The 27,497-nt window shown below is 47.0% G+C and overlaps 1 protein-coding gene across 3 annotated transcripts in view; it reads left to right on the forward strand.

Moving 5' to 3' along the window:
* Window positions 1–1,674: 1,674 nt before the first annotated feature.
* The window catches only part of PLEKHA2 (pleckstrin homology domain containing A2), a 60,557-nt gene continuing 34,734 nt past the window's right edge, over window positions 1,675–27,497 (forward strand). Inside the window, exons 1-3 of one of the 3 annotated variants that reach the window (XM_041752911.1) lie at window positions 1,675–1,963; window positions 2,294–2,385; window positions 14,285–14,448. In XM_041752911.1, coding sequence (XP_041608845.1) covers window positions 14,308–14,448 — 141 coding nt within the window. In that variant the 5' untranslated portion in view covers window positions 1,675–1,963; window positions 2,294–2,385; window positions 14,285–14,307. The remainder of the gene's footprint in view (window positions 1,964–2,293; window positions 2,386–14,284; window positions 14,449–27,497) is intronic. The other 2 variants (XM_041752909.1, XM_041752910.1) reach the window with 2 other exon arrangements.

The raw sequence follows: 27,497 nt of genomic DNA on the forward strand, positions 1-27,497 counted from the left end.
CTTTGGCTCCCTTTGCTTCCCAGGCATCCAATACAGTAGTGCTCAGAAAATATTTGTGGCTCTCTGATTGAGTGACTCAGGCAGGCCCCATGGGGAGTAGAGTTTTATGGGTTTTAATCTGAACCATACCATGAAATCTGAGACTTTTATCTCATTGCTCATACTAGAAACTGTCAGTACCAGTCAGATTTGCTTGGGGCTGGGTGGAATTTTGTTCCTTTTCATGATGAGCCATAATCTAATTTTTAAATTAAAAAACTTTTACATAGCACCTAGTTCATGTTCCACAGTAATCTAAGTACTACGAATGTTAACTCATTTACTTTTCATAACCACCCAGATAGAAACTGAGGCACAGAAATGTTGTCATTTGCACAGCGATCAAAGCTAGTAAGTGGCAGTGCTGGGATTCAAACGCAGTCCATCTGGTTCCAGAGAACATGCTCCTTGAGATGCTATGTTGCCTGAAACCTATGGGTGGCAAAAATATTCATGAGCAGAAAAATATTGACGTTGATGTATTTATTTCAAAGGAAATGTTTTTGTTTTGTTTTTTCATGTGTCCCCCTTTTCCTTCCTCATTCGAAGCAAAATGTTCTAAAGCAAATGGCCTTTTTTTCACACCTGAGAGAGCTGGTGGCTCATTTTTGCTTTGGCAATCAAAATGGAAGAGGAAACTTGTGTGGTTTCGGGGTGTGTGCTGCAGGCGCGTGCTGTCCTGCTGCCCCCCTATCTGCTCAAGGTCCTCTACTGTCAGGCTGTGTTGCCTCCGGTCCTGGAGACTTTTCGGCTCGCCTCTCCCCAGTAGTGGAGCAGTCACCCCGCACAGCCAGTCCCCGTCCTAGAGCCTCAAGGGCCTTCCTTTGTCCTCCTCTCCCTCAAACTCATCTGCATCAGAACCCCCAGGACTGCCTGTCTCCCTCCTCCATCCCAAGGGTGAGTCCACCAAGTGTCCCCGTTTCCGAGGTTCTGGCCTGACTTTGTGTATATTTAAGTGACCTCCCCACGTGGGTGGCGGGCTCAGAACCTGACAGACCTGCCGCTGATTAGCTGTGGGACGCAGGCAAATTACTTAACGTCTCTGAGTCTCGGTTTCCTCATCGCGGAGGGGATTGATACCCACGGGGGTGCTGTGCGGAGGAGACCACGCGCGCATTTTCTCGGGTTCCCCTTGGTACTATCTCCTGGATGCCTGCTTGTGTTTCCCATTTTCTCCAGGGCACCCTCCCGCTCGGAGGGCAGGAGAGGCGTCCTGCGTCGTCACACTCTGAGAAAGTCCCTCTACCCTCGTTCAAAGGTCCGGCGCCCGGGGCTCCTTTGGCACATTCGCGGCAGCCCGTGAGAATCACTCCAGACCCCAACCCTCCCCTTTTCAGCCTGCGGCCCCAGAAAGCCAAAAAGCCCCCGGGCTCACGGTCCCAGGGAGGCCCGGCTGAGGTCGCGGGGTGGGGCTCTGGAAAGGAGCCTCCCTCGCGGGAGGATGCCCTCGGCCCGGGCCCCCTTCCGGCGGCGGCCACCTGCTGCCTGGGGCGCGGCGGGCCGGGCCGCGGGGTCCCACCTGCGCCGCCGCCCCGCCCCGCCCCGCCCCCGCCCCGCCCCCGCCCCGCGGCCGCCCCGGGGCCCCGCCCCCGCCTCCTCCGCGCAGCCCGCGGCGCCCGGCCGCGCCCCCTCCCACCCCGCGGCGCCCCGGCACCCCTCTCCTCCCCCGGCGGGCTCCGCGGAGCATTGTACTCACATCCGGGGCTGGGTTTTGCTTTAATACGAAACGTAATTAACCCGGAAAAAAGGGCCGAGAGACAAGAGAGAAGGAGGGTGGGGGTGAGGGAGAAGAGCGAGAGGAGCGGAGGCTCGGAGAGTTGGGCGGCGAGAGCCAGCAGCGCCCCGGAGCCACGGCCCGGCCGGCCGGGGGCGCCCCACCCCGATGTGACCCACCCTGCCCGAGCCCCGACTGCCGCTCGGCTGGGTAAGTGGGGCGCCCCCGGGGCGCGGGGCGCGGGGCGCGGGGCGCGGGGCGCGGAGGGCGCGGGGGCCGGGAGCCCGGCGGGGGCGCCGAGGGCGCGCAGGCGGGGCGGGGAGCGAAGGGAAAGGTGGCCGCAGCCCCCGGGGCGCCTCCCGTAGCCCCTCCCGTAGCCCCTCCCGTAGCCCCCGGGCGATCCCGGCGGGCGGCCCTTGCCGCGGGCCTGCGGAGCGTCCGGGGTGGCGGAGGTCGCGGCCGCCAGGGGTCGGGCTGCGGGGGCGGGGCCGCGGGCAGGGGGCGGGGGTTCTGCTGAGCTGCATTTTCTCACGTTTGCAGCCGCGAAACTTCTCTGCGGGTTCTGGCGCCGGAGCACCGGCCTCGCAGCGTCCGCCGGGCTGCGGGAGGGAGCGGAGCGGAGCACGTCCCAGGCAAGTCCCTCGGCTCTCGCTGGGCCGTGGAGCCGCGTTTTCTCTTCCCCTGTTACCTTACAACAGGACGGGCCTGCAGTGCTCCCGGAGGGAGAGCTCTCCCTTTCCCCTGGGGGCCCGCCCGGGCCCTGGGGCTCCTGCAACTCCGGCCTCTGGGGGTGACGAAGAAAAACTGCCCTAAAACGCAGGTTCGGTGCTTTATTGGGAAAGCACCCATGAGAGAGCTGACGGCCTCTCGCTCTCACCAACTTCTTCCTCACCTTACACGCTTCCCTTTTCTGCTCTAGTTTTGAAGACTGTTACTTCATCAGATTAACAACAACAAAAAAATCCCCAAAAATTGAAAAAAAAAAATTCAAAAAGAAGGAGGAAAGGGGTAAAAGGGCGGTGCATGAAAAGAAGAGGTACAGGCACCTCCAGAGAGAGGAGGCGCGGCGGGCGACCTCCACTTGGGCCTCACTCATCTCTTCCCCCAGGCCAGCACCCCCCCCCCGCCCCGCCCCTCCAGCCTTTCGCCTAAGGTTTCCTTCCTTCTTGGTGAGTTTGGGTTCTAGCTGAATCTTCCCCTTCTAACTCCTTCTCCCGCTCCTCCTCTTTTCTTTCTTTAGGGCTCCAAATGGGGTTTTCCAGAGGATAGTAAACAGCAGAAAAGAGGGAGGGGAAAGCATTCTACCAGGAAGCCAGCTGTGGCTCTTAGAGGCACCTCAGCCCACTGAGTGGTGGTTGCCCTTGGGCTGAAGTTCCAAAACTGTACTCATGTTCTTAATATATCTAAGCCAGTCCCCTCTCTGCTTCTTTCTGGAGCTCCATCATTTTTCTCTGGTGGCAAAGCCTTCAGAAACAGTGAAACCGAAGGTCTGGAGCGAGTAGAAGTGTTTGTTTTGTGTTTCATGGTTGCATTCAGCTGACATGTAATGGATAATAAGGATATGAAAGGCAGAGATGAATAAGTCCAGCCTCTGTCTTCGGGGAGCTAGCTTACAGTCGGAGAAGACACAGGCTGTACACAAGTGCCTAGAACACGAAGTGGATTGGATTGCTAAAACAGAGATCCAGCATGCTTTGAGAAACCCAGGGGGAGGCTTGTTAAAAAGCATCATCATTTCAGATATTTGTCTTCTCCATGTGTACCACTTGAACGCAATGACTTTTGCCATAGCAAAAGTCTAGCTTGTAGTCTAGACATTATGGCCAGGTCGATGTATGACATCTCCCAGATGCTAAGCAGGTGTTTGTTGAATGAATGAATGAATGAATGAATGCAGGTACACAAATTGTTTGCACTTGTTGGTTGGAAGGGAAAAGAGCAGTGTGGCAGTTCCTCAAGCCTGTAGAAATTCTGTTCACCAAGTTGGTGCATGAGGGTTTCCTCTGGATGTTGCCTTTAGATCTTGTCTCCTATTTGTCAGCCCCACTTTCTACAAAGTGTCTGTGGCGCCCCTGGTGATGTTTCAGCTAGTTGACGATGAGAGCCTTGCTCACCTCACAGATAGGGGTGATCACCTTGGTTATCAATTTGGAAACCACCTGCTCCTGGGTAGAGAGTTTGCAAGCCCTTCTCTTTCCTCGTTGGTGCTTTCTTCTCTTTTCTTTAAAAAGGAAGGGGGGCCTGCATGTCCGGTCTTGTCATCCTAGTGAGCTGAACTGTATTGAGCTTGGTATTTTACTAAGGTTAAAATAAATCCTGAAGACATGCAAGTTTTGGTTGGTGCCTAGTTTTGGAGAAATTCTGCAAAAATGGGAAAGGAGAAGCATTAGCTCTATCAGTCAAATCCTCCTGAACAACCAGCTCTCCTGCTTGCTTTCTGGGTGTTTCCTGAAAGTCCTCCCAAATGGCAGGAACATGGTCTTCATTGTGTGCATCCAGCTGGCACTTCATTGATTTCCTGTCTTCTTCACGAGGCAGGTGGACAGGTGGGCAATGCCCCTGTTAAAAGGCTGAAGTACCTCAAGTTAGATCTTGCTGTGGGCCTCAGGGCAGTAAATACTCCTTCTGATTCACGGAGGCGGCTATGGCACTACTTATTGTGGCCAATATAGGCCCACGACTTGGAAAAGAAGGTCTCGGGGCTAGCACATTGGACTGCCCCACTTATGTCTTTCTACCCTTAACAGTTTGGGTTGCCTTACTTTCAGTTTTCCAACTGTCTTAGTGAGCTGGATAGGACTCCTGCAATCTAATCTGTTAGGCTTTGGAAAGGAAGGAAACAGAACAAATATTATAGTGTGACAGCCTATGGGGAGAGAAGAATCCTAGCCCTGCCCAGTAGTAGCCCATCATTGAGCCAGGGAATTGGACAGGGTGGGGAGATAGGGCAGCTGAGAGGAGGGAGGGATGGGTCCCTTCCTTCCTGTTCTTAGGGGGCCTTTGGTTGGTGGAGCCACACTATAGCTGGAAGACTCCGTTGACTTTTGTTCCAAATCTTGGGTTGCTCTGCTCTCTCATCTCCTGGCCTCTGCCTTTAAGCCCATCCAACCTTTTAGGCTTTATAATTTATCTCTTTTAGGCAGAGGATTGAAAGCTGAATGGAGCTCTTTCACTGTGGAGGTTGCAGCCCTGCTGAGGCCGGAGCTCCTGACACTTCCCGGTGTTGGGCAAAAGGCTTTCTTCAGCTCTGGGCCTGTGGGGTGCCTTTCTGGCCGCAGAGGCTGGCCGCTGAGATAGAGAGGGTGGGAAGTGAGGTCTGCTTGTCCTTATACTCTTAAGAAACACTATAGTTAAAGGACAAAGGCTGGAATTCACAGTGCCATTAGCTAGGACTTAAATTTGGCCATCCACTTGCAAAGGGGCTCTCCCAATTGGGATGCTTCTGGGGGCGGAGCCGGAGGCAGCCCCTGAGTCCTTTCCCTGGAGCCTGACCTACATGCCTGGGTTCTGTTAACTTTCAGGATAGCCTGGCCAAGATGGAGTCTGTGGATCTCTTGTTTTTGTTTTGTTTTGTTAAAGATTTTATTTATTTATTCATGAGAGACACAGAGAGGCAGAGACACAGGCAGAGGGAGAAGCAGACTCCTTGCGGGGAGCCCAATGCGAGACTCTATCCCAGGACCCAGGATCATGACAGTCACTGAGCCACCCAGGTGCCTTGTTTTTTTTTACCCCCCCTGGAGAATTTCGGAGATGTAAAATATGATGGTTCTTGGAGTCGAGGGAAGAGTAGGAGAAGTTTGTGCCTTTCCTGGCGAGGGATCCCAGTGTTCCAGCCTTTCTTTTGACATTTGCTTATTGAGATTTGAGGGGTAGAGACAGCCATGCAGCTGCCTGCCCTGTAATGAGCAGCTTTGCAGTAGTAATGATAATCATATAGTACTTGTGAGGCATTTCACACACATCGTAACGACAACGTTTACCCAGTGCTTCCTCTTTACCAGAACTCCTGTTAAGCATTTTCACACATTATTTCATTTAATTCTCACAGCCACCTTTGAAGTCTATAAAGCGATTCCCTCCCTCTTGCAACCCAGGAAACAGGCCCAGAAGAGTTCAGTAGAGTCCGTTGGACTCTACAACACATGCTCTTTCACTTCACTCTCCCACATTGATGGGGAGCTGAAGTCAGCACACCCTTTCTTATGGTCTTCTCCTTCCAAGAGTTTTAATGAACACACTCACACTGGTCGCTGTCACCTGCACATCCTCTTCGCCGCACCCAGCATTTCGACATCTCCTCCATCTCCTCCTTGGACAGACACACTTCGGCCATTTACAGTTGCCCCCAGCACTTTGCAAAAGACTGGGTAAAATTTTAAATGAAAGTGATTGCTCTGGATTCCTGTTAGGAAGCCCTGCAGTGAAACCCAGTGCTCATTGTGTTTCCTAACTGGGGGGACTGCCACAAGTCTGAAAGTTGGAGATCTCAGTTTTAATAGGCTCATTTATAAACCAGGTGTGGTTGCCCCCCTGTGCTTATGATCTCTCTGGTGGAGCCTTGAGCCATGGGAAGACCTTTGTTTCCTACTGGCTCCAACTACCACATTTTCTCTGACCATACATGAAGCTGCTGTTAAGAGAGGTCATGACAGTTTAAAATATTTTTGTTGCTTTTGGCATTCTTCTTGCGGTAGATCAATGTTCAGTTTCTCCAGCCTTTTCCCTGAAATTTGTCCCCTTGAAAATCCCTTCTTGAGGGTCTTTTCCTTCCCCATGAAGCTCTAGGGTCTGGTAGGGTTTGGGCCGTCTGTGTCACAGGGGCACCTTTTCTTCCCTGTTGCTGTAGATGTTTGCATTTCTCACTCTGCTTTTACTGGGAACATGTTCTTGGGGCACTCCCTTCTCTCTCACATTATCCTCCTGCCTTAAGATGATTTGGAATTTGTTCTTATGACACTGTCAAAGTGCAGTGGTAGCGTTACAGTAGGAGATAGACTGCTCCCACACTTTCTAAGTTATAATCTTTGGTCCACTCCCAATGATGTGTTTTGAAATAGCTATGTTTGTGTTTTGTGGTTTTTCCTGGGCCCTTGGTATTGTTGGAACTCTGCACGACACACTCCTGTATGCTGCAGATTTAAACAGAGGTGAAGTCTGTTCACATGGCCCGTGCATATTCTAGCACTAGCTGAGTGACTGCTCTGAACCTCCACACCCCGGTTCCTGTCTGCGGAGTTACAGTCCCCTGAGACCTCTGATGTCATTTCCCGATAAACTTTCTCCTGTTGAAGTTTAGCAATTTCCTGTTAGTATCCCTCTCACTTGCCACGGATTCTGCTGTGTCCAGCTCCCACCCTCATAGGGTAACAAGACAGGAGATGTTCTACTGTACGTCCCACCACATGTCAAGAAACACCTTCCTGACTTTTTCTGGAGCAAAATCCCTGAAATTTCCTGTCCTGCCAACATAAAGTAACATGAAAGAAAAATCTTCAAATATATAAAATGAATTTATGTTTTTTTTTTTTCATACTTGAACCTTTGGAGGTTATAGTAGATGGGGCCAACACCATTTGAGGCTTTATCTGTGTTAGCACTTTCCATTTTATTTCCCTCAGAAGCATCAGAATGGTCAAGCAGATGAATCTCTCTTATTTCACTCTGTTTTTTTCTGTATCTCCAAACTACATGAGCAATCTTAAAAATAAGATATCCAAGGGGTGCCTGGCTGGCTCACTCGGTGGAGCATGTGACTTTTGATCTTGTGGTTGTGAGTTTGAGCCCCACGTTGGGTGTAGAGATTACTTAAATATAAAATTTTTAAAAAAAGACATCCAATAAAGCAAACTACAGCTTTAATGATGTAATAACTCTAAAGCCTAAATCTATTTATCCATCTTTTCATTCATCTGTTCAGCCATTTATTTAACAAATGCAAGCCCCATCTCCAAAGTTTCAAGAAGGAAAGGTCTACTGAGGGTCTTTCTCAGGGCTCCTGCTTCGTTTAGCCAGAGCACTAGGCATGGTGTGGCTTAGGTGCTGTTAACAGTAGAGGAAGATAGTTATTGATGAGGGTGTGAATATTGAATTCACTTCAAGGGCAGGGGCTCCTCTTATGAAGACTAGAGAGTAAGGAACCAAACATGCAGGAGAAAGAGTGAGCCTGTCTAAGAGGATGGTGCAATAGGAAGTATGAAACCCAAACCCAACTAGATTGGAGAGTGCCAAAGCCCTCTGGATAGAGGTACCTGGCTCTTGGGCAATTGTGATGGGTGGGATAGTGCTTCATTAGGTTTAAGACTTTGGGGCGCCTGACTGGCTTGGTTGGTGGAGCATGCAACCCTTGATGTTGGGGTCATGAGTTTAAGCCTCATGCTGGATGTAGGGCTTACTCAGAAAAAAAAAAAAAAGACTTTAAAACACCAAAAAGTCCCAAGAGAGCTATAATTGAGGCAAGGTTTTGCTTGTTTGTGGACTCTGAAGACTTGACAAATTTATTCTCAGCTTCAAAATTTATGCGCTGGGGTCAGAGTGTGTGTGTAGTTAAAAAAGCTTTCCCACCTGCTGAATAAAGGAACACACATACCCTGTAGAACATTTGGAAAATTTAGAAAATTCACCCATAATTAATAGATAATAAGTGTCAGTATTTTGATGTCTATATATCAATCTTTTTCTATCCAAATACAGAAATACAAAAACAATACTTAAGGGATTAAGATTATAATATGTCATATTGTATCTTTAAAAAAAACTTATGATGAGTTTCTCCCTAATTCATTTAAAATTCTTTGAAAACACAGTTGTTTGATTGTATAACATTTCCTTATGTGAATGTCCCATAATTTATTTAATTATCCCCTAATCATTGGGACATTCAAGGCACTTCCAACTTGTTGTTATTATGAATTCTACTACAGTTGCCTTTTTAAAAATTTTAATCTTTATTTGCATCTTAGTTTATTTACTTGGCTGAAATCCTAGAAGTAGAATTACTGGTCCAATGGGATGAACATTTTTAGCTCTCTTGCCACAGATTGCCAAATTGCTTTCCACAAAGGTTCATGCACCTGTCCTGGGTGTAGAAGAATCCTAAGACATCTTTTCAAGTAGATAACATTTGTTTCAAGCAGCAATCTTCTTTTTATATTCTTGACCCTCCCGTGCCTTTTTTTCCTGTTGGTGCAGGTTCTTTTTCTTTCAAGTCCCAGTTGTTTCTTCTATGTTAATCAGCCTGATGAAGATGTCCATTGCCTCAATTCCCAGGGGACAGTTTTATTTATTTTTTTTCTTGGGTTAAGTCTTCTCCAATAATGGAACCTGAGACATTAAAATGGTCAGTCGAGGAGATATTTTGGATAGATGTCCCCAGTGCCCTTCACCTCATCGTAAGGTGGGAAGAAGCCCTTGACTCTTCTCATGAGCTTCATCAGTCAACTGGCAAATGTTGGCCAGGAATCTTGGTTTAATAGACATTTAACCCATTTTCTGTTACTGAGCTGTGGGTAAATCCACGCAAACTCACTTTTTGCTCAAAGTCTCACTTTTACCATAAATTAGATATTTAACATATTTTCAAGTGTAGTACAAACATAGAAACTTATAAACTGAAGAAATCTGAATCATAAAACTTTCCTCTTTTCTATTTTACTTTTCATTAAAATACATTATTCAGTTATTTGGATTGTGTGAGGACATATTTTGGTTTGGTTTGGTTTGGTTTGATTGTGTGTGTGTATGTGTGTGTGTGTGTGAGAGAGAGAGAGAGAGAGAGAGGGAGAGAAAGAGAGAGAGAGAATGTGCACATGATTTGGTTTGCATTTTACAAAGTCCAGGAAGGAAGATGAAGCAGGAAGCAAACGAAAAAAAATGTTCAGCTTCACTAGGCATCATTATATATTTAAAACTAGCAACAGTTGAAAATGAGAACATTTAACGTATATAAGATTATAGAGATGGTAACAATATATTACTGCAATGTAAACAGTATTTTTAGAAAGCAGTTTTAGGGGTGCCTAGGTGGCTCAGTTGGTTAAGCATCTGCTGACAGTTTAGGTCTTGATCCTGGGGTCCTGAGGTGGAACCCCATGCAGGGAACCTGCTTCCCTCTCTCCCTCTGCTCTTCTCCCTGCTTGTGCTCTTTCTCCCCCACCCTCAAGCAAATAAATCAAATCTAAAAAAAAAAAAGAAAAAAAAAAAAAAAAGAAGAAAGGTTTATAATCTCAAGAATTGTAAAAGATCATTACTTCTGATCTAGTCATATTATTGCTTGGAATTTGTGTATACTGTTTCCATGTAAAAGAAGAAACAAAGTATGAAAATAAGAATTTTCATAACATTATTTATAATAGTGAAAAACTGAATATAATCTGTCTAATCATAGAAAAATGGTTAACTAAATTATAGTAAATGCAGTTCAGTAATGTTATGCAACCATTAAAAGCAATGATTATAAAGACTATGTAGCAACATGGAACATGTTTATGATATAATTTAAAAATTTAAAAAGGCCAATTATGTGGATAGGAGCATGAAAAAGCATGCAAATATGAAAATGATTGGCTGGAGTGAATTTTTTAAAATTCCAGCATTGTTATACTGTGATTTTTGCACTAAAGAATAGAAAATTCGAAAGGAGTTTGGCAAACTTTGGAAAGAGGGTACTGAGTAGAGTGGACCAAGGTCCTTTCCTGCACAAATATTCTGTACTCTTTGTCACCAGTGAATTGTGAAGACTCTGAAGCTCCTTGCTAGGAGGTTTCATTCTGCTATTAGAGCAGAGGTGAAGGTGCTAGTCTGGGAGAGCGGAACCTGATGCTGCACTGCAGCAAGAGCACTTGACACTCCTTGTCCAATGAGACGGGGAGAGTCATTGTCAGGGTGTGGGGCCTAGGACATGGGTTGGGGGCAGTTCCTGGGGTAAAGCACCCAATGTCACCCTCCACTCAATAGTTTTACACTGAGGAACTTGGATTAAGATGAAGTTTAAGATAATAAGTGATTTTAAAGAGTCAGAAAACAGGCTAAAACTATATAATTGGAGGACTGTAGAAAGAATGTCACAAAGCTTTGCCTTGGTCTTCGTGGGGGGAATTTGGGGTGATAGCATATATATGTGCATCAAGTGTTTTTCTCCCCTTGTGAACCAATGATTAGCACTTCCCTGTCCCCTCATTGCCCAGTTGTTGGGGCTGGGCATGGGGTAGCAGAGTTCACCATATTAGGGGGGCCTTACCAGGAAAAAATGGAGGAGCCAGGAAACTTGGGAGATGGTGGTGGCAGGTTGAAGAGCAGAGAGAGGGGGCTGGGGGGATCGGGAGCAGCAGGCTCCCAGTACCAAACCTTAGCCTCTATCCTGACAAGGGATGTATAAGTGGGGTCAGAGTGAAGGGACAGAGCATTGGGGGTTAGAGCCTCAGGTTTGTGTTTGGTGTGCCATCTTTTGAGTATGTTGCTTCTGTGTGCGTTGGCGAGGCATAACAGCCTTTATGTGTGATATTTGGTTCTCCTGCAGCCCATCCTTTTCCCCTACCTCCCACATTCTTGATGAGCTCCGTGACTCAGCTGCTTCCCAGGACATCTGAGCAGATTTTTTTTTTTTTTTTTTCCTGGCACTAGAAGTCCTGGCACTGTGGAGTCAGGAGAAGGAACCAGAATTCTTTTTGTTATCCTTCCTTTGGACACGTGAGGATTCTCTCCCACCCATGGATCCATGTGAATGGAAGCTCCCTCCATAAAAGCAGACTGTTGAAGGACTAGACAGTGCCTTCTCTAGCCCATGACCTCAGAAAAGGGCTGGCACTGATTAGTACTGTAGGCTGAACAGGGAACATGTGAAAGCCAGCATTAAGCTGGATGCTGTGCTTACCAGCTGGGTCTAGAGAGACAGTTGGCATGATTGTCCCACTGCAGTTGATATGTTATCTCTCAGAGATGTCCCAGGAGTGGCAGCAGTCCTGAGACTTCTGGGAATTCTGCCTCTGTAGCCAGATTGGCATTGAGGGAATTTGCCTCGTTTTCCTAGGGAATGGGTGAGTTCCCTCATCCTGCCTGGGCAGCTGTGCAGGGGATTGTGCGTGGACATCCCAGCTTCTCTGCCTGGGACTCCTGTTTTCCCCTGATTCTCTAGGGGGACACTGCATCCTTTCTTAGGGGTATGCTCTTTCTCTGCCAATGCCAGGCCTCCTGCCTTCCTGTCGTTGGCCTAGTGTCTGCTAGAAGACTTGAGATGCCTCCCATAGTGCTTGTTCCTGACTCCTGGCTCGAGTGCATCCTTCACCTTTCTGGATCTCACACTTGCCTGGCTGTGAGACCGCAGCTGGGATGGAAGGTTAGCTCAGGAAGGCAGGGGTCTGGCTGCAGGTCCCTGAGACCGCTGTGACGCTGCCCTGTGCACTTGTCCTTCACTTCCCTGTGCTGCTACTTCCTTCTCCTCTACTAGCTTTTTAAACCTCCTCTTCCCATTTTTTATCCTTTTCTCACCTTCTCTTTTACTTCTCCTGTTCTTACTTTAAGCTGTGTTGTTTCACCTTTGTCCTGTTTCTCTGCCGTCTGTATTCTTCTGTCCCCCATCATTACTCAACAAGTGGTGGTGGGTCCCTTGACTCACGTCCCTTCTCACTGTCATCTGTCCCCATTGGGAATCTGGCCTGATGTTAATCTGCAATCAAGGATTCATTCCTCACTGGTATCATTATGTGTGTGTGCATGTGATTGTGCACACGCTAATGTGCACACGCAGTGGGGGTGGGGCATACTACCCCCACCCCCAGCAGCCTCTCCACACTGAGGCCCTCTGTGGGGGTGGGAGAGACCAGACGGTGTCACCAGTCGCCACCCTTCGAATGAGCCTAATCTCATGGGAATGTGGGGCTGGCCTGCCATGGGCCTGGGTGACTATGGGTGTGGCATCTTGGTAGCTTACCTGCTGACCTAGCATTGTGGAGCATGCATGGCCTCAGCCCAGCCAGCTCACTGCTTTGCTTAGGGCCTTGGTGGACTTGGGTCATAGTGGGTTTTGCTTGTTGAAGCCCAACTGGTGCCAGCAGTGGGTGGTGTCCGTCCTTGAGAGTCAGAACGTCCTGTGGTGTTTTCTGACTCTTGGGATACCTTGTTACCACCTGTGCACTGTGTTGTGCATCCAGGTTGGGTGCAACTGCTTAGTGGAAGGTGCTAATCTGTCTTGGGGAGGAGAATAGAGCTCCTGCCCTTTGCTTGGCTCTTCAGAGAGTCAGAGGGAAATCACGAGAGGAGGCTGGCTTGAAGGTGAAACTTGTCTCTTGTCATCAGAGACCCTGCTGGAGTCCATGAAAGTGTTCACTGGTTGTAGCCTTCTTCTGATCCCTTATCCTTTGTCACATGGGGCCTTTGGGTCACAGCAAAGTGAAGTCAGTGAAGCTAGGGCTGAGGGATGTGGTCCTGTTGTCAAGTCCCGAGAGCCCCTTGCTTTGGCTCCTTAGTACCTTCATGGAGCTGGAGGGTTTGCTCCTTATGACTGAATTCCTGGCAGAGTTTTATGGAAGTATTTGGGTTGGAGCTTAAATCTTTTCTGAGTTTCTTTTTGTATAAAATTGGGTTATAGCCTACTTTACAAGGCTTTTGTGAAGGGCAATAATAATACCTGGTGTTTATGACATGTTTAATGTGTGAAAGGCACTTAATTCTCACCAGTCTTAGGAGGTATGATCACTACTGTGATCCCCATTTTACAGGTGCAGAAACTGAGGTACAGAAAGATTAAGTAGTTTGCAGTCAGACACTTTCTAAGAGGCTAAAACTGGAGTTAGAGCCCAGGCCCCTGGGAGGCCTGGGGGCTCAGTGGTTGAGCATCTGCCTTTGGCTCGGGGTGTGCCTGGGGTCTGGGGATCGAGTCCTGCTTGGGCTCCCCACATGGAGCCTGCTTTTCCCTCTCTGCCTGTGTCTCTGCCTCTCTCTCTGTGTCTCATGAAAAAAATAAATAAAATCTTTTTTTTTTTTAAAGTATTTTTTTTTTTTAATTTTTATTTATTTATGGTAGTCACAGAGAGAGAGAGAGAGGCAGAGACACAGGCAGAGGGAGAAGCAGGCTCCATGCACCGGGAGCCCGACGTGGGATTCGATCCCGGGTCCCCAGGATTGCGCCCGGGGCCAAAGGCAGGCGCCAAACTGCTGCGCCACCCAGGGATCCCAAATAAATAAAATCTTAAAAAAAAAAAAAAAAAAAAAAAAAAAGAACCCAGGCCCTTGATCTAGGGTTATTTCCTCTTTGTAAGTAAAGCTGCCTGAGGCTCTGCACCTCAGGACTTAGTTGAGTACCTTCTAATGCATTTTGATGGCTGTGTATGGAACAGAATTGATAGAACAGAATTGATAGAGGTTTCCCTGGGGCTGGTTGGGTAGACCATTTGGTGCTCTGGGGAGGGAGGGCCGGTAAGAGAGATAGCCTAGCTTCTCACAAAGGTGAGTCGAGCCAGAAGTGAAGTTCCTACAGTCTCAAGGCAGAATGTGCTTCACCCTCCTCATCAGCGCTTCCTTCCTCCTGCCACGCAGGGTGATGTGAGCAGAGCCTAGGAATGCCTTATGTGGATCGACAGAACCGAATCTGTGGGTTTCTGGACATCGAGGAGAATGAGAACAGCGGCAAGTTTCTTCGGAGGTACTTTATTCTGGACACCCAGGCCAACTGCCTTCTCTGGTACATGGACAACCCCCAGGTGAGAGGCTGCTTGGGAAGGTGGCTGGATGGCTTGTTGCCCATCATTGCCTGGGAGGAATGCAGCTGGGATTAGCCTCAAGGGCTTCCTTCATCTCTTGTGGGCAGCATCAAACTGGTAGTCATCGAGGAGGGCAAAGCCCCACAACAAACACATACATACACAGAGGGACTGTCCCAGATACTAGCTTGAGGAGAAGGAAGCTCACCTCTCCTGACTCGGGGGATCTGGTATCTTTTCTTACACTCAGGAGTTGCATACCTGCAGAAGTCCAGTGGAGGCTGGCCAGGCTGGTTCTGGTCTCCAAGGCATGGCTTGCCTAACCTTGTTATGGCCATGGCCTTGTGGCTACTCCTGTTCTTCCAGTCTGGGGCCCTTCCCTCGCAGAGAATGTGGCCTGGTTCCCTAAACTGGACAGATGTTGGACTTCTTTGGTCGCCTGCATGAGGGATCCTGGGATCCTGGGTTGGAGGTGACTTTGGTGGTCACCTAGTTTTGCTTCTTCATGCTACAGATGAGAACCTGAGTCTTAGACATTGGAATTGACTTCGTCAAAGACACGGCAAGAGTTAGGTGACTTGCCTAGCTTTAAAAAAAATTTTTTTTATTGGAGTTCAGTTTGCCAACATACAGCATAACACCCAGTGCTCATCCCGTCTCAAAGAGCCTCCCTCAGTGCCCGTCAACCAGTCACCCCGTCCCCCCCGCCCAACTCCCTTTCCACTACCCCTTGTTAGTTTCCCAGAGTTAGGAGTCTCTCATGATCCATCACCCTCTCTGATATTTCCCACTCATTTTCTCTCCTTTCCCCTTTATTCTCTTTTACTGTTTTTTATATTCCTCAAATGAATGAGACCATATAATGTTTGTTCTTCTCCGATTGACTTACTTCACTCAGCATAATACCCTCCAGTTCTATCCATGTTGAACTTGCCTAGGATTTTGTGGCAGTCACCTGCCACAAAGACGGGGCCTCCTACTTCCTATTGCTGGGCCTGGGAACCTCTGGAGTTGTCATTGGTATGGGAAAAAGTCTCAAATCTTTTTTTCTTTTCTTTTTTTTTCTGATGCTGTGAGTGCTGTTGGCTCTTTCCTTCCCCCTGCCCTGGGGCAGTTTGGTGAACCGAGGCCCCAAAGACCAGCTTGGCCTCTGAAAGTCCAGTTCATGGGTCATAGCCATGTTGTGGCAGGGAGGGGTGTGGGGCTGAGATCCGGCTCTGGAAGAGGAAAGTCTGAGTGTTAGTGGGTGGATGTGCGGTGGAAAAAGATTACTGTGAGTCTCTAGGTCATTATCCAGGGACTAACCCTCTAGAGGTCTTTAGCATTTGACATCTGATGACTGAGAAAAAATGCAATATAGCTCAGGTCAGTCACTTCTCCAGGAAAGACTTAACCCTAAATAGGACTGTGCCCCATGTGTCACCCCACATCCCTGGTAACCCTTCTGTTGATTAGTTTCATCTGAAGTGCTAGGCCTGCAGCATGAAACCTACATATGGACACTGACATCCTTGACTTAGCCTGGGATGGTTGCCTCTTAAAATGTTTTGGTCTTGGATTTGCCTTCTTCTTCTTCTTCTATAATTTTCTCTGCCTTTGCTCTCTGTATAGGTGCCCATAGCTGGGTCAACAAATCTAGTGTGAAAGGAAGTAGCACTGTTGGAGGAGCTTGAGATCAAATATTTCTTGCTAGTAGACTTGGCATGCCAGGGGTGAGCCCCGAGTGACTTATGGTCTCTGGGTCTTATCATTTCCTTTCCCTTCTTCTCCCTTTGTGTACCTTCTCCCACTTACCTGTCATATTAGCTAGGGTAATTTGAAAGTATTTTTGTCTTGACTTACCTGCTTACCACCATGCTTCCTGCTAGGACTATTCTTAATCCAAATTCATTTGCTTAGGGAATCCTGACTAACTGTTGCCAGCTACCTCCTCTCAGAGCTGGACCCTTCTTCACATCCTGGACCATAGGCCAAGAGTCTTGCTGTCAGTGACAGATCACCCAGTCCATGTTGTCACCATCTCAGATTTCAAATATTGCTAGATGTTGGGATTTCCCCTGTGTCCTGCCCACTGATTTGACTGTTCTTTGTTTCCAGAACCTGCACTGACCTTGAATGCTCCGCTGTGGGCATCCTTACTGGGATCTCTAGAGTCAGCCTCTTCAACAGGTCCCCACTCTGCCTAGGGCAGCTCCCTGCTCTTCCCTGCTGACTCAGCTTCGGCATGCTCTTTGAACTAGAGCCTTCTTTGAGTTTGAGTTACCAGATAGAACTTGTGGCCACTGGTGGAGAGTCTTTACATTTTCCCTGGAAGCAGAGATTTCAGCTGGCTTGGCATATGCCTAAAAAAGCAGAGTCCTGATGCGACATAGCAATGGTTCAGAACATTTTACTCCCATTGCTGGCTTAGCTCTTGGTTGTTAATGGCCAGATAGCCACTCTAGATTTGAGAGTGGATATTTTTATAAGTTGTAAAATAGTACTAGTGAACATTTATTACTGTGTGGCAAGCACTATTCTAAAGACTTCGTTGGGTTTTCATGTCATTCTGACAAGTCTAATTGGTAGGTATTGTTGTCCTCATTCTAAAGGTGAGGTGGGTGAGGCAGAGAGGGGAAGAATTTGCCCACAGTTACATAATAAGAAGGTGGCAGAGCCAGAATTCCAAAGCTGGCAATCTGACTCCAGATCCCCTGCCTTTATTGCTGATAGTGAGACCATCATGTTAATGTTGCTTAGGAGGCAGGAAAGTTTTTGAAGGTGGTCTCTGATTAAGAAAGAGGGGCCAGAGGACACTCAGAGGGTAGGGTGCTCAATCTGGCTTAGGTTTTGATCTATAGTGCCTAGCATTTAGTAAGTGTGTACTCACTGAATGATTGAACACACTAAAAGAGGACCAATTGGAGAGTCTATCAGAAGGGAGGCCTTTATGAATGCAGAGTGCCCGACACTGCTCTCTTGGGCCTCAATCGAGTGGAAGCTCTGCAGAGGTGGGCAAATCCAGGAGTCAGGAGAAGATGGATTGGTGATGATCCCCAAGAGCAAACTGGGGTTTTTTTTTTTTTTTTAAAGACTGTATTTATTTATTCATGACAGAGAGAGAGAGAGAGAGAGAGAGAGAGAGAGAGAGATTGGCAGAGACATAGGCAGAGGGAGAAGCGGGCTCCCTAAGTGGAGCCTGATGCAGGACTCGATCCTAGGACCCCAGGAACATGCCTTGAGCCAAAGGCAGACACTCAACCACTGAGCCACCCAGCTGCCCCCAAACTGGGGGGTTTTGGTCTCTCCCTGAGGAGCAAGACATGGATGTACATTTAGTCACTGACCATCTTACTTTTATAGGGAAAGGGAGACGCCTGCTATGGCATTTTAGTTAATAGTCACTCATAAGCAGGATTGGATTCTCTCAACCCACGTCTCTGATCTTTGCCTATTGAAGCTACTTGGGTAATTGGTGTTTATGAAGCCTGTCTTTACCACCACTGCCACTGCTACTACTGTTATTATTAACTGCTGGTTATGGTTCCTGAGTGCAGAATACTTTGAGTATTTTATCTCAGCAAGTCTTTTCAATAATCCTGGGACTCCGGGACCATTATCCTGCTGGAAGTACTCTGCAAGGCACAGGAAGTTGGGCACCTTCATTTGAGGTCACACAGGTGGTAAGTATAGAGCTGCAGTTGGTGCCAGGCCTGTGTGACTCCAGTGTCTGCGCTCTTCATCTGTGCCTGCCTCCTCCCACTGGTGATGTTTGTGCTCATCCCAGTTGAGAGTCCTGGGGACCATGTGGGAGGTGAATTCAGCGATGTCTTTGCCACCGGGAAGCTTAAGGTTTAGTTGGAGAGATGAACACAGCACACACAACTGTGCTGCTAAAAATCTTGGTGCATCTTTATAGGAAGATAAGTTATTGTTGAGTTGCATGGCCCAGATGCCAATAGTTTGGTTAAAGGAGAGGGGTTGTAGTTTTCCTCTGGGCTACCCATCTAGGGAAATGTGGGACCTCAAGGTGGAGTCTTATAAGTTTTCAGGTCTGGGAAATAAGAGATCAAGGATCAGATTCTGGCTCTGCCATGAAATTATTTTGTACATTAGGTAAGTTATTTGTTTTCTCTGGGCTAGAGGCACTCTAGATGATCTTTAACATGACTTTTGGCCCCTGACTTCTGATGGGCTAACAATAAACTCCTGGAGTGTAGCAACATTGCTTAACTTGTATTTACTAAATACATCTTGTGTGCCATACACCAGTATAGATGCTGAGGTTCCAACAGTGAATAGATCACATCTTTGCCTTCATGGAGTGTATGCTGTAGGTGAGAAGATGAATGATTTAAAAAAATGTGGCAGGGGGATCCCTGTGTGGCGCAACGGTTTGGCGCCTGCCTTTGGCCCAGGGCGTGATCCTGGAGACCCGGGATCGAATCCCACATCGGGCTCCCGGTGCATGGAGCCTGCTTCTCCCTCTGCCTGTGTCTCTGCGCCTCTCTCTCTCTCTGTGACTATCATAAATAAATAAAAATAAAAAAATAAAATAAAAAATAAAAAATAAAAAAATGTGGCAGGGAGAGTGAGGGTCACCCTTCATGGAGGGGGTGGTGCTAGATATGAAAGGATGAGTGAGATAAATCATTACCACCAAGTAATCACCAAGTGATTTCCATTTATAGGGCATTTTATAGGTTTGGATTTGTTTTTCTTACAATATCTCATTTGATTGTTATGCAACCTGTCCCAAGCAGAGCTGAAGGGGAAGAGGAGTGTATTTCTGTGTGAAGGGAGCAGCAGTCATGTGGGAGCAGAGGCAGCACCAAGGAGGGAGGTGAGCTTGCCTTGTTAGATGAGGTTTAAGGTCAGGTTCTCTAAAAGAAGATCCCAAGACTGGGAATCAGGCACTGGGATAAGGATTTGTGCTAATTTCTTTCTTTTTCTTTTTCAAGATTTTGCTTCTTTATTTGAGGCGGCGGGGGAGAGAGAGAGAGAGAGCACGCGCGAGAGCGCACACGCATAAGTAAGGGGAGCAGCAGAGGGAGAGGGAGAGCAGCAGACTCTCTGCTGAGTGGGGAGCCCAACATTGGGGCTCAATCCCAGGATCCTGAGATCATGACCTGAGCCTGAAGTCTGATGCTTAACTGATGAACCATCCAGGTGCCCCTGTGGCAAGTTCTTAAGGAAATCTTCTCTGGAAACTTTCAAAAGAGCTGGGACGCAGGACAGGAAAGCAGAAGAAGCCAGACAAGGATCTGAACTCAAGCAGAAGTTGGTAAAGGGTAGGCCTCAGCCTGATGCTGTAGTGGGGCTCACAGTAAGTTAGGCCTCAGAGTTGTCCAAGGGAAATTGGCTTTCACTTGCTCCACTGGACAGTCACTGGTTTCAGCTCCATAAATGGCAAAATAGCCCCAGTAGCCTGAAGGCTGTGCTCTGAAGCAGAGCTGTGGGTGCCACACATGTGGACACAGCAACCATATCTGGTCATAGGACATACAGCAGGTGTGCATCAGAGCTCAGCATGCATGAACCAGGTACAGCCCTGAATGTCTGACAGAATTTAGAGTTGATGCAACAAAGTATCAACTCAAAGAAATCCAGATTTTTTTTTTAAGATTTTATTTATTTATTCATGAGAGACACAGAGAGAGAGGCAAAGACATAGGCAGAGGGAGAAGCAGACTCCCTGCAGGGAGCCCAATGCAGGACTGGATTCCAGGACCCTGGGATCATGCCTGAGCCAAAGGCAGATGCTCAACCACTGAACCACCCCTGTGCCCCAAAATCCAGCTTTTTGATACAGGTAGTGGTGACACCAAACCAATATGGGATGAAACCCATTAGCTAAAAAGGACCCCTATAAATGGAAACTTTCAATATTATTGCTTATGGCCACTGATTTGGCTAATGCATCTAAAAATCAATATGCTGACAGTATCAAGCATGCAAATAGTTCTTGAATTGAAACAAACATTGGCTAGATTTCCCTGAAAACATTACTATGATATTATAGCACCAGCACCTGTATTTTAATTTAATGTTGGTCCCTATCATGAGAGTAGAGCTAAAATACCTTAATTAGGCTGCTCTACTTTATTACAGTGACCTATAGTGACTATGTTTTAGTTGCACAGCAATGCTTATCTTCCACCCTTGTGATGCCCACTTGGCTAAGTAATTGCAAGACTAAATTATATAGCCCTGAACAAAGGATAAACAGAAGCATGAAAATGCTGTTGTACTAGATGGTTGTTTTTGTCAAATTTACTCTGTAAAGTGTATTTTCTCTCTATTGCCAAAAAAATACTGAGGTGCTTTTACTTTCCAAAGGCCATGGTGTGAATTATGGATCATAACATTCAGAAAGATCATATCTCTCCTTTTAACTCTGAGGCCACAGTGAGAGTCCTTTGCCTTTTTTTTTTTTTTTTTTTTTTAAACCTGAAAGCAGTTTTTTTTTGTTGTTGTTGAAAGGGGCAAGGAGCATTAGCTGAGTTGACAAAAAGGTAGATATTTGGCTATTTTGGCTATTTGGTTTTTTATTATTTATTTATTTATTTATTTAATTTTGGCTATTTGGATATTTTAGTACAAAGAATATAGAAATATGATAGCAATATATAGAACATATAAACAGACAAATTTTTGTGTTAAAGGCTAGGTGAAAATTGGTATTTAAAAAAAATTTTTTTTGTTTGTTTGTTTGAAGCCTCCTTGAGCAAAATTTGGCTGAAATCCATTAAGATTTAAAAGATTTGCGGCACCTGGGTGGCTCAGTGGTTGAGCATCTGCCTTGAGTTTAGGTCGTGATCCTGGGGTCCTGGGATCAAGTCCAGCATCAGGCTCTTTGCAGGGAGACTGCTTCTCCTGCTTATGTCTCTGCCTCTCTTTCTCGCTCCATGAATAAATAAAATCTTAAAAAAAATTTTTTTCTACATCGTATACTTCACTCTGTCAAAATGCCAAGAACCGGTAAGATAAGTTTTTAAAAAATAGCCAATACATGCATATGTTACAAAATTCAAAATGTGGGACAGCTGATCTGGTGACAAGTTCCTCCCGTCCAGTCCCGTCTGCCAGCCACATACTCCCCTAACTAGAGGCAACCCACATCACCACATTCTTGTGTATCTATCCAGAGATGGTCTCTGCATATAAAAGCATATTGATAATTTTCAGATCTTCAGCAGTTGTTTGAGCAAAGTGTTTATCAGTCATGCATTTTGTGTTATTGGCATAGTAACGTTCCATGTAGTCAGATGATCGCAAGGGCTAAGTAGAATTTCTGGCACACCTTTGTCCATATTGTCTGTGTTAATGGCAGGATGCAGAATTCCTTTGGGGGAAAAAAAATTCTAAAGGAAGATTTCAAGTGACAGATCTGTACATACACCATAATGCGAAGGGAAAATTATTATCCAGTTAATGTTTTTAGAGTTGAAATTATGTATGGATTTGTTGAGAATTAATATAAAATACTATAGTAATCTTGTATGTCTTAAAAAACAATCCTCATCTTCTTTATCACAAGATGGTACTTTGTCTAAATTAAAAGGAAGTGAAAACTGAGAGGCATTTTGGGACAATCGTGTTTGTAGTTAGCGTTCCTTGATATTAAAGTCCAACCGACTAAAGAAGAGGGAAGCTGTGATTTTCAACTGAGGTTTTACCAAGGTGGAATGGCGGTAAAACTGTTCTAAGTTTTCTTAACCTTTGCCTTTGGTCATATTGTTAATGCTTTGCTTTGAGGTTTCACCCTTCAGATATATTTGATATATCTCTTGTATATATCTATTTTTATGTGTTAATGTAACTATTTATATACAAACGAAAGCCCTTTTTAAAAAATATTTTATTTGTTCTTGAGAGACATAAGAGGCAGAGACACAGGCAGAGGGAGAAGCAGGGAGCCCAGGGCGGGACTCGATCCCAGGACCCTGGGATCACGACCTGAGCCAAAGGCAGACACACTCAACCACTCAGCCACCCAGGTGCCCCAAGAATGCCATTTTATTATTCAAATAATTTCTCTAAGGCAAAGCAGGACAACTGTATATTTGGAAGGGGGCTGCGTACTAGATTTTGCTCCTGAGCCCATTCTCTGTGTTTGTATCTGCTGAGTGCAGGACAACGCGCAATGTGTACCTTAATTAAGGAAACACCCTTTTTTTTTTTTTAGCCTCGTGTCTTCATCTGTAAAATAGGGGTAATGATATTAATTATCTCTATCTCTGACATAGTTGTTGTGAAGATTAAATAGAGTAATGTATGTGAAAATGCTTGCATAACTCTAAAGTATCACTGAGATGTCATTCGCTAACGGCAAGGCATTTATCCTAGGGCTTCCTGGAATGTCAGCAGCAGTGGTGCACAGGGAATAGAGAGGAAGGGGCAGATCTAGAGGCCACACGAAGGAAGAAAATGTCTGGCTTGGTGACTGATGGGAGGGTGAAGGAGAGCAGTCGGAGAGTTCGTGCCAGGCTGACTAGGAGAGAATGCAGGGCATTGGGGAACAGAGCCAATTCCAGGATGGAGGGGAAATGACTCCTGAGTTTGAGGCACGTGTGGAGGAGGCTGCCTTGAGCACAGGGGTGAAGGACTGAGCTTATTGAGTTTAAGGTTTTAACGCCATTACAGTGGCCAGTAGTTGGAGTCCTGGAACCTGAACATGTCCTGGGGATTATCTAGAGCCTGGGTCTTGGACGGTGTCTTTAGGTTACTATCACAGGACTGGGGGAAGGAAATAAAGGTACTGGGAATGTGGTGGCCAAAAGGCTTACCCATCATGAAGTCCATCCTGGCTGAAGCCAGTGCTGATGCAGGTCAACAGTCAACAGAAAGGAGACATCCAGTTAATAGAACACAAGCATTGCACCAACATAGCAGTTCATGATAGAGTTGACTTCTCTGGAAGGCAAAGGTTAAATGCATATTTTGAACTAGAGAATGAGGAGAGTAGCCATGGGCATTTCACATTAGTATCAGGAAGTATAGCTATAGAATGGAGGGGAGGAGATGTGTTTCATACCACAGCAGCAGGTCAGGCCACTGTCAGGGTCACCTCATGCCTGGGAATAGCTTGGTTATGTTCTTTTTAGTTTTTCTCCCATTCTGGGATGAGGGCTGTGGAATGTGGGGCAGAAGGAATTATGCTGTCCCCTCCATTCCCATCACCCAGCTCTTCTTGGGAAAATCTTTCTTTTCTAAGAGTCTGTGTCTAGCCTTGGCTTCTGGTGGTTTGAGTTGTGGTTTTGGCCCATGGGCAGCCATGTTGGCTCATGGCCTAGCTGTGGGATTTCCATATGCAGTCCCTTCCTCCTCCGTTCACTCGTTAACCAGCAAGCTGGTCTTGACTGCCTGATGTGTTCTGCTCGGTACCATGGAGGGACATAAGAATTCAGATATAAGATTCAGAATTCCATTCTGAATTCCTGGTCTTTGGGAGTTTGGCACCCAAGAGCCAGTTTGACCAGTTCCTGCCCTGTCTAGCTTGTGCAATTGTATAGGGCCTCTTTTGGTGTAACCCTGTTGGTCCTGCTCTTTTATTTACCTTTCACTGATAATCAACTCTTAGATAATAAGCAGGTCCTTGTACATTTGAAGGATTGTCTCATGGGGGGTGGCATGGTGTTAAGAGGAGGCTCATGAGATTGGAGAGTCAGGAAGAGTTGGGTTTGAATACTAGCCTGACTACTCAGTGTGTGTATGACCTTGGGCAAGTTGCTTTACCTGCTCTGTCCATAGTTTCTTCATCTGTAAAATGGGATTGTTGGGATTAAGTGACAATGCACAGGAGGACCTAGCAGCAGGCCTGGGCCAAGATAGACTTAAATATACATCAGTTTCTTTTTTCCTTCCTCAAGCTGTGCCTTGCCAAAGGACCAGACTGATTCAGCTCCTTGAGGAAGTCATTTTCCCACCGTGAGCCTTAGAGGACTCATGTGGCCAATGATGAGGGATCACCAGAACCTGTTTGTGGTGGTGTTCTGTGAATTTATGACTCTGCAGTTGGTCATTTCTCTGCTCCTTGTTACTCTCAGTAGAAGATGAGAAAGGGAGTAGGAGACACGTGGGTAAAATTTTCTATTTCAACAAGAGATAATGTTACTTCTGGAAAGAAGGCTTACTATGGGAGGTTTGTCACATCTCTGTGTGGGCATCTCAGCTCCTTCCTTGGCGATGGAAGAGAATAAACCCTACGCTTTCCACTCACAGGGAGTGGGAACTCCTTTGAGGTCCTTGGTGGCAGGAGAATACTTGAGCAAAAAGCAAGACGTTGGCAGTGTCTTCATAAAAACTGTCAGTCATTTAATGAGAACCTGCCCGGTGCCCTGCATTGTTCCAGAAAATTCAGAATGCTCCCGGCTTACAGACATCCTCACATAAAATTGCTGCCAGCCACACGTGGCCCTGGAATCCTCTTTGCCTCTCCCTGCCATGGCCCTGCCCTCTCCTCCCTGTTTACTGCTGGTGCAGTAACAGCAGCAGGGCTCAGCCTGTGGGCTGCCGCTGAGTGTGGCTTTCTCAGCAGCTGCTGCATCTCTGGTGCCTAGTCAGCAGGACCAGCCAGCGTGTGCAGCAGTCGTCCTCAGAACGGACCACACCATGGAATCACCAGGGAGCTTGGAAAACATACAGGTGCCTGGGCCCTCCCCCAGATCAGTTAAAGCCCTGGGAATGAGGTGTGTGTATTAGTTTGTTCAAGAATATCTGCAGGTGGTTCCCGTGAGCAGTCATCCCACCAGGCTGTCTTCACTCCCCATCTGCTCAGATGCTCTCATTTCAGATGTTTCCTGTCTCTCTCCCCAAACCCTTGACCCTCTTGCAGTTGGGACTCAGTCCTTTTATGCCCCGTCCACCCAATTCCCGTCCCTAAGAAACCCTGCCTGAGGTCATGGGAACTGCAAACTCAAGTGACAGCCCCGTTCAAAACATGGGCAAGTCTTTCCAAAGAAATGTCATTCACCAGTGGTGGATGGGAGGTCTTCGGTACTCTGTATGTAGCAGGCTTTAATGGACTGGTTTGGGAACTTAACCACCATGCAAATAGTGTTTTCATTTAACTGAGGAGTTCAGGGGTGCCTAGGTAGCTTAGTCGGTTAAGCAGTTAAGCGTCTGACTCTTGATTTCTGCTCTGGTCATGAACTTGTGGTTCTGGGAGGGAGCACCAAGTTGGGCTCTGCCCTCAGCGAGGAGTCTGCTTGAGGATTCTCTCTCCTTCCCCCTCTGCTCTTCCACCCTGCTTCTGCACTCTCTCTCTCTCAAAATATTTTTAAAAATATTTTATTTATTTGACAGAGAGCACGCAGGCAAGGAGAGCAGCGAAGGGAGAGGGAGAAGCAGGCTCCCCATTGAGCAGGGAGCCTGATATGGGGCTCTCTATCCCAGGACCCTGGGATCATGACCTGAGCTGAAGGCAAATGCTTAACTGGCTGAGCTACCCACAAGCCCCTCTCAAAATAAGTAAATAAGTCTTTTAAAAGTAATAATAAATAAATAAAAATTGAGGAGTCTGCTCTTTAGAGGAATAAGATTCTACTCATGTCTTCAGTGTGTTTAAAATCTAGTAAGAAAGAAGAGGCTTAAACTCAAAAATACACCCCAATCAGAATCAAGGGCTAGATTTTTGTCGTGTAGACCCGTTCTCAAACTTGGACCTGTGTAAGGATCACTTGGGAACATTTAAAAAAATGTGCATGTTCCATTTGACTCTGATTCAGTATGTTTTGGGTGAGGCCTAAGCCTGGGTCTTTTTGAGCAAGCTCCCCAGGAGATTCTGATGTGCACAACAGTTGGAGAATTGGTGTTCATGAATTCCGAGATGGGAGGGGTCAGGGTCAGACTGCAGCCTGGAGAAGGCTTTGTGAAGATAGATCCTCTTGTCCTTTCCTTGGAAGAGATGGTGCCACATCCTGGAAAGGCAGCTTGCACAAGCTTTGACACCTTGCCCCTCCCCACGTGCTGTTTCTTGGCGCTCCTGGCCTGACAACTGGCTGCCGAGGTCCTTAGCTCAGGCATGTTGGCACATTCTTCCTTGACCAGGAAGTTTCTGCCTGGGGCTGCCACCCTGGCAGCGAGCGGTCACCATTAATCTCCTAGGTCCAGTAATTGGAGTGGACATTGAACCATTACTGAGATCAAGGCTCAGTGATCCTGGAGCTGTTTTCTCCTGTCATTCATCTCCCCCTGGGTGGGGAGGAAGATGGGGGAAACTGCATTTACAGATACTTCATCATATTTTCTTGGCTTCTCATGGTAGAGAGGACGTACATGTAAGCCTAGGAGCAGACTGTGGGGTGGGCTGTGGGGGAGGGAGGTGAAGATGCCCCCGCCCCCAGGTAACTGGGCCAGGAGAACTGCTTCGGTGTCTTTCTGCAGTGGGAGAGCTGAAGGGGGTCAGGGGACTGAGGGTGGAGCACCTCTGGAGGGCGGAGGGGATGAAGTAGTTGAAATCCGATCGGCTCATATCTGTCATTACATGTGGGTTAGTGTCCGAATGGCTCCCCAAGTCCCACTTCATCACTCATACTTCCAGATAGGGCTCTGGAGGCTTTTGGGCTGTGGTTTGGGGTGATGAGAGTGAGTTGTGCAAGACCAGCCCTGAGACTTGGCATCTGCATCTTGTAATTAGCGTTGTGGGCCAGGGAGAGGAGCCGCCATGGGCTAGGCTCTCCTTATAGATTTTCATGGAATTCTCATAACAAGCCTATGAAATAGGGTTTACTGTCCCTCTTTTATAGGTAAAGAAACCTGCCTGCAGTTATAGAGTGATAATGTCACAGCTAGTATTCCAACAGCTCAAGCTTTTAAAATTTTATTGTGCTGCTTCTAGAGCATTGGGTTGAAGTCAGGAGACCTGAGCTTTAGTTCAGGCTCTGCCACCAATTATGTGACCTTGGACAAATCCCCTCACAAATCCCCCCATTTTCCTCCAGTGCCAAATGGAGGCTGGGAGTGGGCCAGGTGCTCAGTGTTTGGCAGAGGCCGGTGGCTCTGTGTGTCCCAGGAGGCAGCTTTACTCTGTGTGGAGCTGTCTGCCCAAAGTGGTCCACATTCTCCTT

The sequence above is a fragment of the Vulpes lagopus genome, chromosome 4 (genome assembly GCF_018345385.1).
Source record: "Vulpes lagopus strain Blue_001 chromosome 4, ASM1834538v1, whole genome shotgun sequence".
Lineage (NCBI taxonomy): Eukaryota > Metazoa > Chordata > Mammalia > Carnivora > Canidae > Vulpes > Vulpes lagopus.